This window comes from Trachinotus anak, unplaced genomic scaffold (genome assembly GCF_046630095.1).
Source record: "Trachinotus anak isolate AG129_WGS33_773 ecotype Australia unplaced genomic scaffold, CSIRO_AGI_Tana_v1 ptg000005l, whole genome shotgun sequence".
Lineage (NCBI taxonomy): Eukaryota > Metazoa > Chordata > Actinopteri > Carangiformes > Carangidae > Trachinotus > Trachinotus anak.
Window position 1 is genome coordinate 22,002,393 of NW_027273856.1, and position 13,701 is coordinate 22,016,093.

Consider the following 13,701-nt stretch of genomic DNA (forward strand, 5'->3'; position numbering starts at 1 on the left):
ACTGAAACAAGCGACGATGTAAGCGACGTGAAAAGCCGCGAAGAAGAAGAACTTACACCGGAAGTGGGAGAAGCGGGAAATTGGAAAACGTAAACAAACGTTTTGTTGGTTTGAAGAGGAGGAACTTTTTTGCTGGTGTGAATATTTTCGACGCCGGATATTTGCGAAAATGTTGAACAAGGCACCAAAACTGAAATATACTATTAAAACGAAAGCGAAGAGTAACGTAAATGTGGGGCCGGCGTCGGAGGCGATGGTAGGAAACCGTCGATATTAATTCTGACTTTGCCTTGTTTGCGGCTAACTTTGCCAGCTAAGATAGCCAAATTAAATAACAAGTGGATTTATCCCTGTTTCCTCAGATTGAACTGCTGACGCTACTGTTTCTGAACAGCTTGGCAGAGGAGGCGAAGGCCAAAGCTTTTGAAGAAAAATCTGCAACGATCAGGGCTCAGCATTTGAGAGCAGTCTCCAAGGTTAGTTCAAAGACAGCTTGAGTCGTGGGTTTTACTTGTGTCTGTCTCTGTGTTACTTGTATTATTATGTGGATTTTTAGAGCGCCATAAATTGCTGATACACACACTGCAGTTTGGATTTATTTCATTTTATATTTAAAAAAAATTCTGACGTGAGCTACAGCTAAAGATTATTGTCGTTGCAAGTTACTCTGACACATATTTACCAAGTTAAATTGTCTTAGGTGATCTTCACCTCTACCTCTGATCAACCCTGAGGTCGTTGAGACGTTATATTTTGCAGTAGTTGTTTCAGTCGAGACGATTTTCTGCGATCCTATATTGTAGCATTACATATTACTAATTGTTATATTTGCAAGGACTGCATACAAGTAAATGAGAAATGTCAATGGATTTTTTTCTGCGAATGGCCACCATCTAGAAGACTATAGACAGACACCAGCAGCAGACCACATAATAGATATTTTTATTTTTCTGTTAATGTCTAGTGTTTTCACCTCTAGTAGTTTTATCAAACACTTTTCAGTCAGAGATATTCTTAGACTGTGTAAACTAAACCACTGAGCTCAAAGCTCATTATCCTTCTACATGAATTTAGATGCTCACTATCAAAATCTCTGTATTAAAGGCTGTAGTAATCCACAAGTTTCCTATATTGTAATTAGATTCAGATATAGACTGACTAATTAAGCCTAAAAATTATGAAGACTCAATAGAATCAATAACTGCATGTTGTCTTTTAGAGGTACTTAATAAATATTGTCAGGATCTCTTCCTCTTTTTCAATTAAAATGAAAGTCAAACATTTTGTCATTTCACTTACAACCATTTATTTATATTTCAAAACAAGATGATTTTACATTGAGTGCAATTGTATAAATTCAATGAAATGTAAGTAAACGTTACAGGACTGATATATACACATTTACCACATTTTTGAAATACTAGTATTTATATGACATTGATGTTGACAATTTTTAATTAAAATGAGGAGCGTGTGCTTAGTAATATTGTTTATATCTTTTTTCTTGAACATTTTGAACAGGAAGTAGATTTATAAAGGTTTTTTTCCCTTTCGTTATAGAAAGTGCTGAAAAAAGCAAGAGGATGAAGACAGTGAAGTGCATCGTTGTCGTTTTTATGAGCATTATTGTGAATGACATCAACAGTATTTTTACTTTTTTATGATATATATTTAGTTTTTTTCTGAAATGTACTTTTCTGTGTTTGTTATTCCTTTCTTTGTGCAAGAACATTTTGTCTGCTCTTCTGCTATTAATGTTTTTTGTTCTTTATTAAATTCTTATGAATCTTATAATGCGTTATGATTTCCATGTTTCAGACCCACAACTTAAAATGCTAAAGATAAAAGCTTTCTCATATTAACATATTCATGGCTGCTGCCCCCATCAGGTCGACCTTCACATCAGAAAGCCGACATAAAAAACCTGTGTGGATCCTAGATTGGATGGAATAACTTAACAAAAAATAGAAAAGCTGACTTATTTCTTAATGATGTTGAAGTATATTAAGCTTTAAACTAAAAAAGTTGGGGATTGTTCAACGTACATTAGTACTCTAAGATCTCTTCACCTCCCGTCTCGCTCTGAACGGTCATGCTCACTTTTTTGAGCTGCATGCTCTGGGGCTTCTTCACTGAGAGTGGGCTCATCCTTCTTCCAAATTCCTCACTTCACTGTATAGATTATCTGCACTCTGATGCTATCCTGTTCCTTATGACTACCACTCTACTCTGCTCTGCCAGAACCTTGATTAATGACCGGTTCAGGATGTATCTTTTTAGAGTCTTGGCAACTATAAAAACAGCAGATCAAGTACTTTAATACAAAAATCCAAAAAGTACGATTTCAGTGCTTGAATCTGAATTTTAGACGGGTTAATGTGAACACGGTTACAGGTACATGTCCATATGTTTTACATTGGTCACTATTCATCTGGCTCTCTCACTCCTTTGCTTGTTGTTCATCCTCTTTATCATTTCACGTTTTCTCTCTGTTTTTGGCGGTTAAGACATCCCACAGGTTCCAGTGGTTATTTTCTTCAAGAATCTGATCTGGCACCCCAGTGAGCGTGGTCTTGTCATATTTATGTTCCCAGTCAGGTTGAGGGGATGTTACTGGGTGTGTGCAGCCCCTCCCTGTTGACCTTTGAACCCCCCACAGCTCTCTCTCAGCAGTCTCTACCAAGCTATTCTCTGCTTGATTCACATGTTATCGTAGAGCCCTCTAACATTTGAAAATGTATCATCATATATATTTTTTAAATCTCAAACAAACAGTTTGAACTGTTTCCTTTCTAGCTGGCTGGCAGTCCTTTTCAGAGACGAGAGAGTTAAACTTCTTCACACCCTCCTGTTGAAGATACGTGCCTTGCTGGCACAATCTTATCTATAAATCTATTGCATGTTGATGATGGGTGATATTGTTCTGTAGCAGCTGGCTACACATCCAGAAGCTCCTCTGAGGTGTTGTTTTATCGTCCTCTCTAGGTTTGCTCTTGTTCTTGAGGAAACACACTCTTTCACACCCGTCGTGCCTCGCCTGTCCGGTCCGTGTGTGCTCGTGTCCTGCACCTGTTGACAATTTAGGCCAGCCAGCATAGCCCTGTCCAGCTCTTCTGTCTGGCAGTGTGTCTTTTAACTTTCTCTCTCTCAGATAAATCCGCTCCAGTGTAAAATCCCACTGCAAAGCTCCTGCTGATTCCTCTTTTGACATTTTTCCAGACAAGCCAAGAAGTAAGAAAGCACGGCAGTCCGTTTTGGCAGACATGTTATTTTGATAACTTGCTGTGCTTTTCATAATAAGGAGCACATGGTTTCATGGGTTTCAAGTGTTGCTGTTTCTGTTCATTTCTTTCTACAGAAATAGAATCATATCAGCCTACAAATAAAAAAGTCATTTACAAAGAAGCTCAAGGAATATCACTAGATTTGGTCTTTTTGCAATCAGGGCATTTTTGATGCTATAAGACCTGACAGGATCTGAAAAGAATATGGTTCACAGATTCATGAATCATAGTGGAAAACCAATTCCAGGAAAAGCCTGCTGTATGAAGGGGAACACTGGATGGTTCAAATGTGTTTTGGCGAAGTGGACGAACAATCGCAGAGTTCCCAAAACAGGCGATAATATGCACCAGGAGGCCAAACAACAAATCCTCTGGAGGACTGAAGCTTTCAACAAACTTCCAGGAGTTTTGTGGGAATCCTTTTCCTTTCTGACACCTACAGTTCTTGAGTTTTGTTTTCTCTTTCAGAGGTAGAGAAATTCCCTGGTATTTTTGGCTTTCATTTCCTTAGCTTATGTCTTAATTGAAAACATGCAGTGCCCAAGTCAAGCTAAATTAGAAAAATGTTGTCAAATAGGAATTGCAGTTTTTCTACAGTACAATGTTTTTGGTTTTTTGGGTTTTTATAAACATCATCCAGCCCATGAGAGAAGACTTTGAAAAGTTGGTGTTGATGTGGTGATGACATGCCTCAAAAGCTTGGTCGTGAATTCTTATTTTAAACAGAACCAAATGAGAAATGTTGTTTTCACAGTCACACCCTCGCCCTCTGTGCCATTAGAGCTGCCAATTATTTAAAGATGTGACATGACAGGATTAGAGAGGTTTGTGCAGTTAATGTGCTACACTCCCCTCTAAACATGCACAACGTACAAAACACCTGTTATCATGGTTTATTGTAGCATGTGTACTTCTTTTAGGCTTGTGTGTTAACCCTTTGGTAGTTCTGATCTACACTCTTTATTATATTGCCTGAAAGATGTGTAGCTTTTAATAATAATTTTAATAACAAGTTCCATTACTTTGTAAAAATTATTAAAATTACATCTTCTCCTCACTCATTGAAAATCCAGAATCTATGAACATACAAATATTTGTGTGGGGCACAAAATCTTTTTTACAGTGAAGGTCAAACATCCAAGTGATGTGAAATTAAGCAAAGCACTTTTTTGAGTGGGGAGGTCCTTTAATAAAGTTTAACTAGTAGCTAAGGAGTACATGGTTCCCAATAAGTTATATCATCATGCAGAAAATACAGTATCATGAGTCACACTTAGTGCTGGTTAAGAGTAAGACACACTCTGGATGTGATAATGGATCAGGAGGAGCATCGAGACAGAAGTGTAACACAGGAGAGGAGGGTGGGAGTGTTTGCATGTCTGTGGGGAAACAGACAAGCTCACAGCAGCTCTCCCAAACTTTGCATCAGCTCTGGGTGGCAACTGTCATATGACGGTTTCTCTTCTGTTTGCATTCTTCATGGCATTCTCCCGGCTTGAGTGATCTCATGGAATGCACATGGGGTTTTTCCTCAAGAAAACATTTCTGCGCTCGACTGCTGACTTAAAAGGACACATGGGTCCAGTTGAATGAATTTTGTGGAGAAAGCCACAGGTGTATTTCATTATTTTTTTAAATGTACATCATGGGATTTGGGATGTGATGCAAGGTGTCTTTGCTGACTCGATTGATGTCGTCCTGACGGAGAAGGAAAATGCGGATGCCATTATTAATTTGGATTCTGCACTTCACGAATCTTCCAAAAGGGCTAGACAACACAAAGATCCTGCGACACAGACGTGAGTATTCAAGCACGACTTGTCTTCTCCACTTCTCCAGTACTACTCTTTGCTATGGCTCTTGTGAACTGTGCCTTACCTTTCCCCATTTTTGTAGAATATAGTAAACAGTGGACAGACACTACATGTGGAGACAATAAGTGTGTTTCAGGAAACAATGTGGTCATAGATTTCCACTGGTTTTGCCCACTTGCTCACTAAAAATTTCAAATCTTGGCTCTGTTTCTTGGCTCTCCTCTTCTAAACCAAAGTTCCTGTATAATTTTGTTCTGCAGATGGACCATGGGGTATTTCATTTGCACGAGCAAAGCAGGAATATAATCATTGCTACACAATACATATTTCATGTCCTTATTTGCCTCTGACCTGTAACAGGTAGCTCTTCGGTGAGCAGGCTCTGTCCAGCAGGTTGTGCATCATGCTCCGCCCTGAATGGCTGTCTGACCTGTAAACCTCGCCTCTTCTTCCACCTGGAGCTGGATGGGATAAGGCAAAGGGGCACCTGTCTGTCCTCCTGTCCCCAGGGTCACTACGGCATGCGCTCGCCACTCATCAACACCTGTATCAGTAGGTACCAGTGAACACATGCAGGAGTGCTGGAAGGATGTTTAAAACTACTCTGAAGAAAGCCTGAGTGAGACCAAGACTGAATTAAATAGGTTAGATTTTATCGAACCAACACTAGGGATTACTGTGGTAGATGTCTTTATTGCTGATTACTTTGCCATTGTACTTAATTAAGCAAACAACTCTGGCTGGTTCACCTGGTTTGGAGCTCTGTGTGAAGATTGAAATACCCTCTGTCTGTGCTAAGGAAAGGGAACAGAGAGTAACATCTTATAGTGTCCTGACACTGTGGTCACTCTGCACTGACCGAGGTTCACTCCCATCGCAGGATGCAGAGAGGACTGCGCTTTCTGCTTCGGTGAAAATTTCTGCACTCGCTGTCATCAGGGCCACTTTCTGTTACGAGGAAAATGTGACAATAGCTGTCCACGTGGGCTGACGGCAAACGCAGTGCTGCGAGAATGCACAGGTGAGGCATTGTCACTCCTGAATGTTCTTCATGTAGCGCTGTAGTGAATGCGGTGCGGATGATCTCAGGAAACTGCAGCACATTGATGTGTGTGTCCCTCTGTCTCAGAGTGCCCTATAGGCTGTGAGGTGTGTGTGAGGCGGAACATGTGTGTGAAGTGTAGAGCAGATTTATACTTCCTCCACGGGCAGTGCCACCTTACCTGTCCAAGTGGATCTGAGCCTGACGTACAGCTCATGCAGTGCATCCCCCAAGGTGAGAGATATTCCCCCTCTCTAATCTCCACCATGCATTTCTGCTGTCTTGAGTTTTTATCTCCGCCCACCAGTGAGTGTCGTATTAATCGTCCGCTGTCTCCTCTAGTGCACTGTGAGGTTGGGGAATGGACACAGTGGGGTCCATGCATTCAGAGAAGGAGAATGCAGGCCTACAGGATGGGAGAGGAGACACGTACCCGACAAGTTCTGCGGACCCCTAGTGTCTTCGGTGACCCCTGCCCACAAGTCTCAGAGTTCAGGAGGTGTGTCATCAAAAAGAAACAGAGTCCAAGTAGGCTGTAATGAGTTGAACCAAAGCCCCTTATAAACTATTTGCTGACATTTCAGAGATATTTAACTTGTCATTGCACATGTCTCAATGGCTGGTGATTAAAACCATGGTGAAACTACTCGTTTTACATACTGATTGTCTAACGTGACTGTGGATCATTTCATGTCTTATCTTGCCGACTCCTGCATACTGTTGTCTTACTTGCAATAAAGTTTATGAAGAAAAAAAAATGTTTTGGTCCTTAGCTCCTCATGAAAACCTAGACAAAATAATAGCCATAAACAACAATTACTCAAGTACAGGCCAATAGGTCTGTTCCATTGAAGACATTTTGACATTTTACTGAAAGAAAACCACATGTGAACATAATAAAATGAGTAATAGCCAAATACCATTTAGCTGATTTGGTTCCAGGGTCCTGGCACAGTGCATGCTGACTCACGCTCACAGTTATGGCTTACTGGGACACTTCAATAGAGCAGAGCCCTTGTTCATATTATTAGTAACACCTGTGTATTTCTATATGTTTGTTGTAATCAGTTTGTTGTAATACAGTAAATAAACACAGGATATCCTAATTCTTATGCAATAATGCCAAAGCTTACCTGTGAAACAAACCTTGAGGTCTTGTAACTCTAAATTGTAAAAACCTGTAATAATATTTTATTAATAATCATTTATAAATATGGATATTTTAGAATATGTTGTATGCCTACAGTCCGGGCTTTATGCAAAGAAATGAGTGAAATGCACTACACTTGGCAAGAATGAATGAAGAATTAAAAGAGATCCGATTCACAGACTTTTATCCAGTTTATGGCGCATACCAGAACAAAACTACTAAAACTACTAAACTATACTGTGAGGGAAGAAGGCTCCGCTTCAGTCTGAAACGCTGTCCTCTTTGTAAACGAGTTTAATTTTCTCTTTTCTAGAAACATATATATCATCGCTCATAAACACACTAGATCTACAGAACATGTGGCTTGGCACTGGAAACGATGTGAGGCCGATCCAGGCGCAGTGGAGTCAGATGGGCTTGGCCAGAGCTGTGTCCCGGCAGCAACGCAGTCCCTGCTTGGCGAGCAAAACTTTGTAGCTCAATGTAAAAAGCAGCTGTGTAAAAATCTTCGTCCGCACGTCTGCAAACAAAGCATCTAGAGGTGCCCTACGCTCAGGTGAGTGCGTTAACAGAGAGGTGCAGCAGGCAGGAAACGCACTGACAGCTAACAGACTAGCTACATATGCTACAGTAGGTGTCAGGTCGACCTAAGCCCAGCGTTAGCTGAATTCACCACCTTAACTGTGAAATGTATCAGCTACGGTGTCACTTCAATAAAACAGACCAGCTTCTGGTGACAGTGGAAGGAATATAGACTTTGTTACGATAACAGCCAATGCAGCTAGCGAATTAGCAAGTTAGCTAACATTAGCTTAGCAGTAACCTGGTTGCGTGGGTAACACTAACTGTCAAACACAAGGGGGGGGGGGGGGGGGGGGGGGGCTTGTGTTGCTGTTTGTTACAGTTCACCGCTGTTTATTTGTTTCAGTCACTTAGTCCCGACATGAGAGTATATTTCATAATCTGTAGTATTTATTTCATTAGTGCGAATCGATATTAGCCAAATGCACAACTTTGAGCTGTGTGCATGTGAGGGCGTTTCCAAAACTGTCAACAGAGCAGCGCATGGCAAGTGGGAACAACACCAAGAGCCTTCATATGTTGTTGTCACTGAGACAGTAAATTAACGCAAGTACACAATTATCTTCTACAGCACACGGGTATTGCCAGCTAGATCAGTTGCGACAGTGCTGTGTTTCTCTCTGCAGCATGGCAGGCTGTGGAGAAGTGGACTGTTCAGTGAATGCCCTGGCTCCCTCCAAGCAGATAGAGGAAGCAGGAGATACTTGTGCCACAGACTCCATGAGCTCCACCACCACCACCCCGGAGTGTGCCATCTGCCTGCAGAGCTGCGTTCACCCCGTACGTCTCCCATGTTGCCATGTCTTCTGTTTCCTGTGCGTGAAAGGTGCCTCCTGGCACAGCAAGCGTTGTGCTCTTTGCCGGCAAGAGGTCCCAGAGGACTTCCTTGAGCGGCCAGTTCTCCTCTCACTCGAAGAACTTAAGGCAGCAGCTGCAGGGGTGAGCCGAAGTGGAGGGACAGGGGGCAGTTCCAGTGGAGACTATGCATGGTACTATGAGGGGCGCAACGGCTGGTGGCAGTATGATGAGAGGACCAGCCGTGAGCTGGAGGAGGCCTTTGCCAAGGGCAGAAAGAGCACAGAGATGCTGATTGCAGGATTTCTTTATGTGGCCGACCTGGAGAATTTAGTGCAGTATCGCCGGAATGAGCATGGCCGCAGGCGCAAGATAAAGCGTGACGCTGTAGATATCCCTAAGAAGGGAGTGGCAGGACTGAGGTTAGACCCTGAACCTGTCCCCACCCCTGCTTTACCAGTTGTCACCCCAGCTACAATAGAACGTGTCAGCTCAGCTGATGGATCGGACATTGCAGGCCAATCACAATCTTCATCATTTGGGATTTTGTCTCTTCCTCCTGTTAGACCTCCAACACTCCTTGGGCGCCATCTCACCAACCCTTTGTCTCCCTCACCCTCAACCCTGGAAGAGTCTTTCTCCCAGCTCCTAATCAGCCAGCCAGAGGGAGAAGAGGTCGACGGAGACAATGAGCTCCAGATGTATGAGTATGCATCTGGAAACAGTGAGAGTGAGGACGAAAATGAGAGTGAAGAAGGGAGAGCAGCATCAATGCCACGGAGAAGATGTATGCCAAGACCACTAAGAGAGAGTCAACCTGCCAGAATGCCCCCAAGGGGCAGACCCTCCAACTCTGCAGTCAGTCTCCGCTCACGTAGTCCCGATGGACAGTGCACTGTCACAGAGGTGTGACTGCAACTGGACAGTGGTATCAATCCTCCAGATAAACTCTTGTCAGTTCAGCAAAAAAAGTGTGAAAACTAGTATGCATCTTTTAAAGGTCCCTTGAAATGAAATGAATCCCTTGATGATTCCCCCTCGACCATGATCATGTGCCAAATATGATCCTAAAATGCAATTTACCAATTTTTATATCAAAATATGTTGATTGTAACCATTCCTGCCAAACCTGCAGGTCTACAGAGGTAACTAGTAGTAGCAGCAAAGAAATGGCTCACAACTGTCTACTTGAATGTTAGTTTGAAAAAACATTGTTGCCGGCTTTTTCTACTACTGACATTTAATTATTTCACACCTAAGATAAACTCATTACCATCTTTGTTGTCCTCCACCTGATAGAAAAGTTAACCAACCAATATTGTGTTTAATGCAGAAATACCTAAAATTGTCAAAAAAAAGTTAGAATATTTAAGCCATTTCAAGGGATCTTTAACACGTCTTTTCGCTTTTTCTTAAAGACTTTAAAAACAGCCAGCAACGTGAGGCAATGGTCGTCATGCATTGCATGCAGCAACAGCCTTTTGTTCCAGGCCGAAAAAATGTTGCGACAAACTGTGGCAACTTCTTGAGCAATGCTGTCAAAAAACAACCATCTGTCACTGTCTATACATCAGTTTGTGACAGCGCAATACAATGTATTTGAAATAAAACTAATCCCTCTTTGTTCTCTAATCTTTTGAGCCCATGGTTCATTTTTCTTTTCTATTTTGGAGTGATGATATAAAAATCAAGCTTAAATGTAGCACCTTATGTACCAGTTACAGATGGTTAAAACTGCTTTTCCTGCATTGCAGATTAGTTTTTTTGAAGTATCAAAATTTTAATCAGGACTTAATTATTAAGTATTTCAACCGAAGTTTGTGTGTTGTGTGTGTGTATATGTTTAAGTTTACGAATGGCCGAGACCTTGTGTTTTCTTTGTTTTAGTGTGAAAGTCTTGCTCTAATAATGATGTGTGTTTGTGTTGTTGTGAGCAGTGTTGGGTGTTGAAAAGCTACTGGCAGAACCACTGGAAAGTATGAGGCTATATATGTAGAGGGACATTTGGATTTCTATTTCTTGTAATAGTACTCTGGATAGGGCTACTATCAAAGCACTGGCAATGACATGTGCTTGGACGAGCTTGAGCTCCTCACACTGTTTTTTTTCTCATTTTGCTCTAGCTGCTATTTTAACTGTCAACTTTTCATAGTTGGTATTTTACTGTCTGGATAACCTGAAACAAACTTCTGCCTTCTGTGTGTGGTGTTACCCCTGTGGTGTTTTTGTCAAGTTATTAAAGTGTTAATGTATGATTTAAAATCACATATTGGCTGATTTTCTTATAATACACAGTGGATATCACTGAAATATGGGGCAACTGAGAACAGTAGTGGCACTCTTCCATACACCTGTTTGCAATGTGTGCCCTGATTTTTGTCTACATGCAGTGTGCGTTAAGAGTCCACAGGATGGAGCTGTTGCACAAATGAAGAAGTGCATACCCCACCTGTTGTGTACGACTGTTTGAGAAGCTCCAGAGAGGTTGAGCAGCTGTGAAAACCTCCCAGAGACCAGGAAGTCAAAACAAACAGGCTGTTGTGGTTCCAACAGTCAGATATTGTGCACACAGTACATTACAATATATCTGTCGGTTGAAATATATCCTGTTACTTGTTCCCTTATATTGATTTAAAGGAATACTTATTGCTGATTTTAGATGTGAATCTTAATTCCAAAATATCAAATTTATTATTTAATAATTACCTGTGATGTTGATTTCCTCTTATCTCCCTTTTCACATGATTCAACACAAAGATGTGGTCAGAATACTGAATTCTGTAGCATTGGATGGCAGCAACTCAAAGTAAAGAGGGATAATTTGGTTTTTCAGACTTGATAATTGACAGTTTGAAGCCTGATCTGAACTTTATATCGTGTGTAATCCTGGATGTGTTGTCAGTTGATTTATGTATGTGTTGATTGTATTTTTGTGTACTCACACTAACAATAGAACTGTCCACTGTTTGTGGGAGACACATAGAAATTCATTATTTAGTTGCATTATGTTTAGGTGATTGCGTTCATTTTTGCAAAACACACACACACACACATATATATATTTACCTGTTTAGAAATGACCTGGGTATGGCAGGTACTGGATATAAATCATCAGAAACTAAGGCTGAGTGCTGATGTTACCATTATACAGTGACTTGTTTGAACTAACTAGATAATTTATGTAATTCTCTGCAGAGAAAGCAGTTAATTTTTTGAACAAGTTTAAACTCTGACAACAAAAACAATTACATTTTTTCTCAGCGGTTATTTTTACAGCCTTATGGTTTCACTCCTGTCTTACACGTCTATGAGGGACTGGTGGGCCATGGCTACTTGCTACACAGACCCCCAAAAACAGACCCCTGCCACCAATGCAGCTGAGCTGCAGCTTTTGCCAACTGAAGAAAACCACAGGCTCATTGTGTACAATCCGACTGTGACTTGAATTAGAAATGAGGTTTAATGGGCCAGACTCTGGCTGGTGTCTTTTCAGAGCTTCTACAGAACTGTGTGAACCTGTAACTTCAATGATGACAGGGCTCAAATGTGGACTGGCAAAAGATGTGTTTCTGCTTATGAATACTTTGGGTATAATTTACACCTATAAAATATTCTTAGCCTCCTCCATAAAGAGCACAACCAATCATTGCTACTCATTTAAATTCATGTCTTGTCCTCGTGGCAGGGCCCGGTCAACAAAGCTATGGTGACGGTATCAATTTAGTTCATAGTATGATCTAATGTTTTCCACTTCTTGAGAAATCATTCATTTCAGTGTTTACTACATATTTCTTGTCTATTATTAGGGTAAAAAATGGGGATTAGCAGCCGCTGAAATAACATTGACTTATCTTTTCACTTTATTTTGATAGTGAAAACAAGAGTTAGACATTACAGAGGTTGTATCTAATTTTACTGAAAAAAAACCCACTGGAATCCCACATATCACTCCACATTGTACATCCAAATAGGTTTTAATAGACACAAATTAATTTAAATGGTGTAAAAAGATGAAAATGCCTTAAACGGAAATTTAAATGGCTCTCTTAGTTGTTCTAATGTGACCCATACTGTGAAAATCATATTACTGGGTGCTCTTGAGTGCTTGAATAAAGGACCTTGAATGTTTGTACAAAATGTCATGGCAACTCATCTAATAGTTGTTGTGACATTTCAGTCTGGACTAGTGGTGAACCAACCAACAGGCGGTCCCTAGAGAAAAAAAAAAACAGTTCACATCATCTCTTAATCAATTTTATACGAACTGAGGAAAATCAAATGAATGCAATAATGTTGGGATACACAAGACATAGGCAAGACAAACCTCCAGACCTGTTGTATGGCCGATAATATTTATTGGCAATCAACCTGACATGATTCATCATGGGAACAGTGGTTTTATTATCATTTATTCAATTGCTTGAAAGGTTTTTTCCCCCAGTTGTTGACATTATTCTGTCTACCACCTGGTGTCAAAGCATCATACATAACAATATATGTCATCTGTTTCTTGCATAATGAGCTGTATACCGATACATTGGGAATATGTTATATATTGTATAGGTCATGGCCTTAGCTGGCGTTCTATAAGAGAGACAGAGACAGCATGGAAACAGAGACTGTATTTAGATTGAACCTGTATGTAGCAGCATCTGGTGGGGGACGCACAGAGACATGAGACGTGCACCAGTGTGAAGGACAACAACGGAGTACACAGATGCTGTAGATGATGTTGACAAGGGAACAATGACACTGTTTTTGAGTTTAAACTGGAAAGAACTGTGTGTGTGTGTGTGTGTGTGTGTGTGTGTGTGTGTGTGTGGCGCTTTGTGTGCATGATAAGAGGTCATGACAACTTGTGGTCTGGGCATCCAGTATATGATACGGCCAGACTTAGCTTCCCTGCTGACACACAGACAGACAGACAGGAGGCAACACTTCTATATGTTTTCAGACACATAGCTGCACTTTAACTCCCTCATATGTGCGATCATATCCTGGTCAAATGCCTCCTGTAGCCTCACTCTTCACACC

At 41.0% G+C, this 13,701-nt stretch overlaps 3 protein-coding genes across 4 annotated transcripts; all 3 read left to right on the forward strand.

Annotated features, from left to right (window-relative positions):
- Positions 1–43: 43 nt before the first annotated feature.
- cenpw (centromere protein W) lies at positions 44–1,794 on the forward strand. Its single transcript, XM_071478964.1, has 3 exons — positions 44–256; positions 363–476; positions 1,561–1,794. Exons 1-3 carry the CDS (start codon positions 170–172, stop codon positions 1,585–1,587), a joined length of 228 nt encoding a protein of 75 aa, XP_071335065.1. The 5' UTR covers positions 44–169; the 3' UTR covers positions 1,588–1,794.
- Positions 1,795–4,580: 2,786 nt separating this feature from the next.
- On the forward strand, positions 4,581–6,898 carry LOC139621961 (R-spondin-3-like). The gene is made up of 5 exons (XM_071478967.1): positions 4,581–5,083; positions 5,459–5,650; positions 5,979–6,119; positions 6,228–6,374; positions 6,483–6,898. The coding sequence occupies exons 1-5, from the start codon at positions 4,999–5,001 to the stop codon at positions 6,677–6,679; spliced, it is 762 nt and encodes a 253-aa protein (XP_071335068.1). The 5' UTR covers positions 4,581–4,998; the 3' UTR covers positions 6,680–6,898.
- Positions 6,899–7,690: 792 nt separating this feature from the next.
- LOC139621960 (E3 ubiquitin-protein ligase rnf146-like) lies at positions 7,691–10,932 on the forward strand. 2 transcript variants are annotated; one of them, XM_071478966.1, is made up of 2 exons: positions 7,691–7,846; positions 8,444–10,932. In XM_071478966.1, exon 2 carries the CDS (start codon positions 8,500–8,502, stop codon positions 9,577–9,579), a length of 1,080 nt encoding a protein of 359 aa, XP_071335067.1. In that variant the 5' UTR covers positions 7,691–7,846; positions 8,444–8,499; the 3' UTR covers positions 9,580–10,932. The 2 variants fall into 2 exon arrangements, with proteins under 2 accessions (XP_071335067.1, XP_071335066.1); XM_071478965.1 differs by having other exon boundaries at positions 7,694–7,846; positions 8,499–10,932.
- The last annotated feature ends 2,769 nt before the right edge of the window (positions 10,933–13,701 follow it).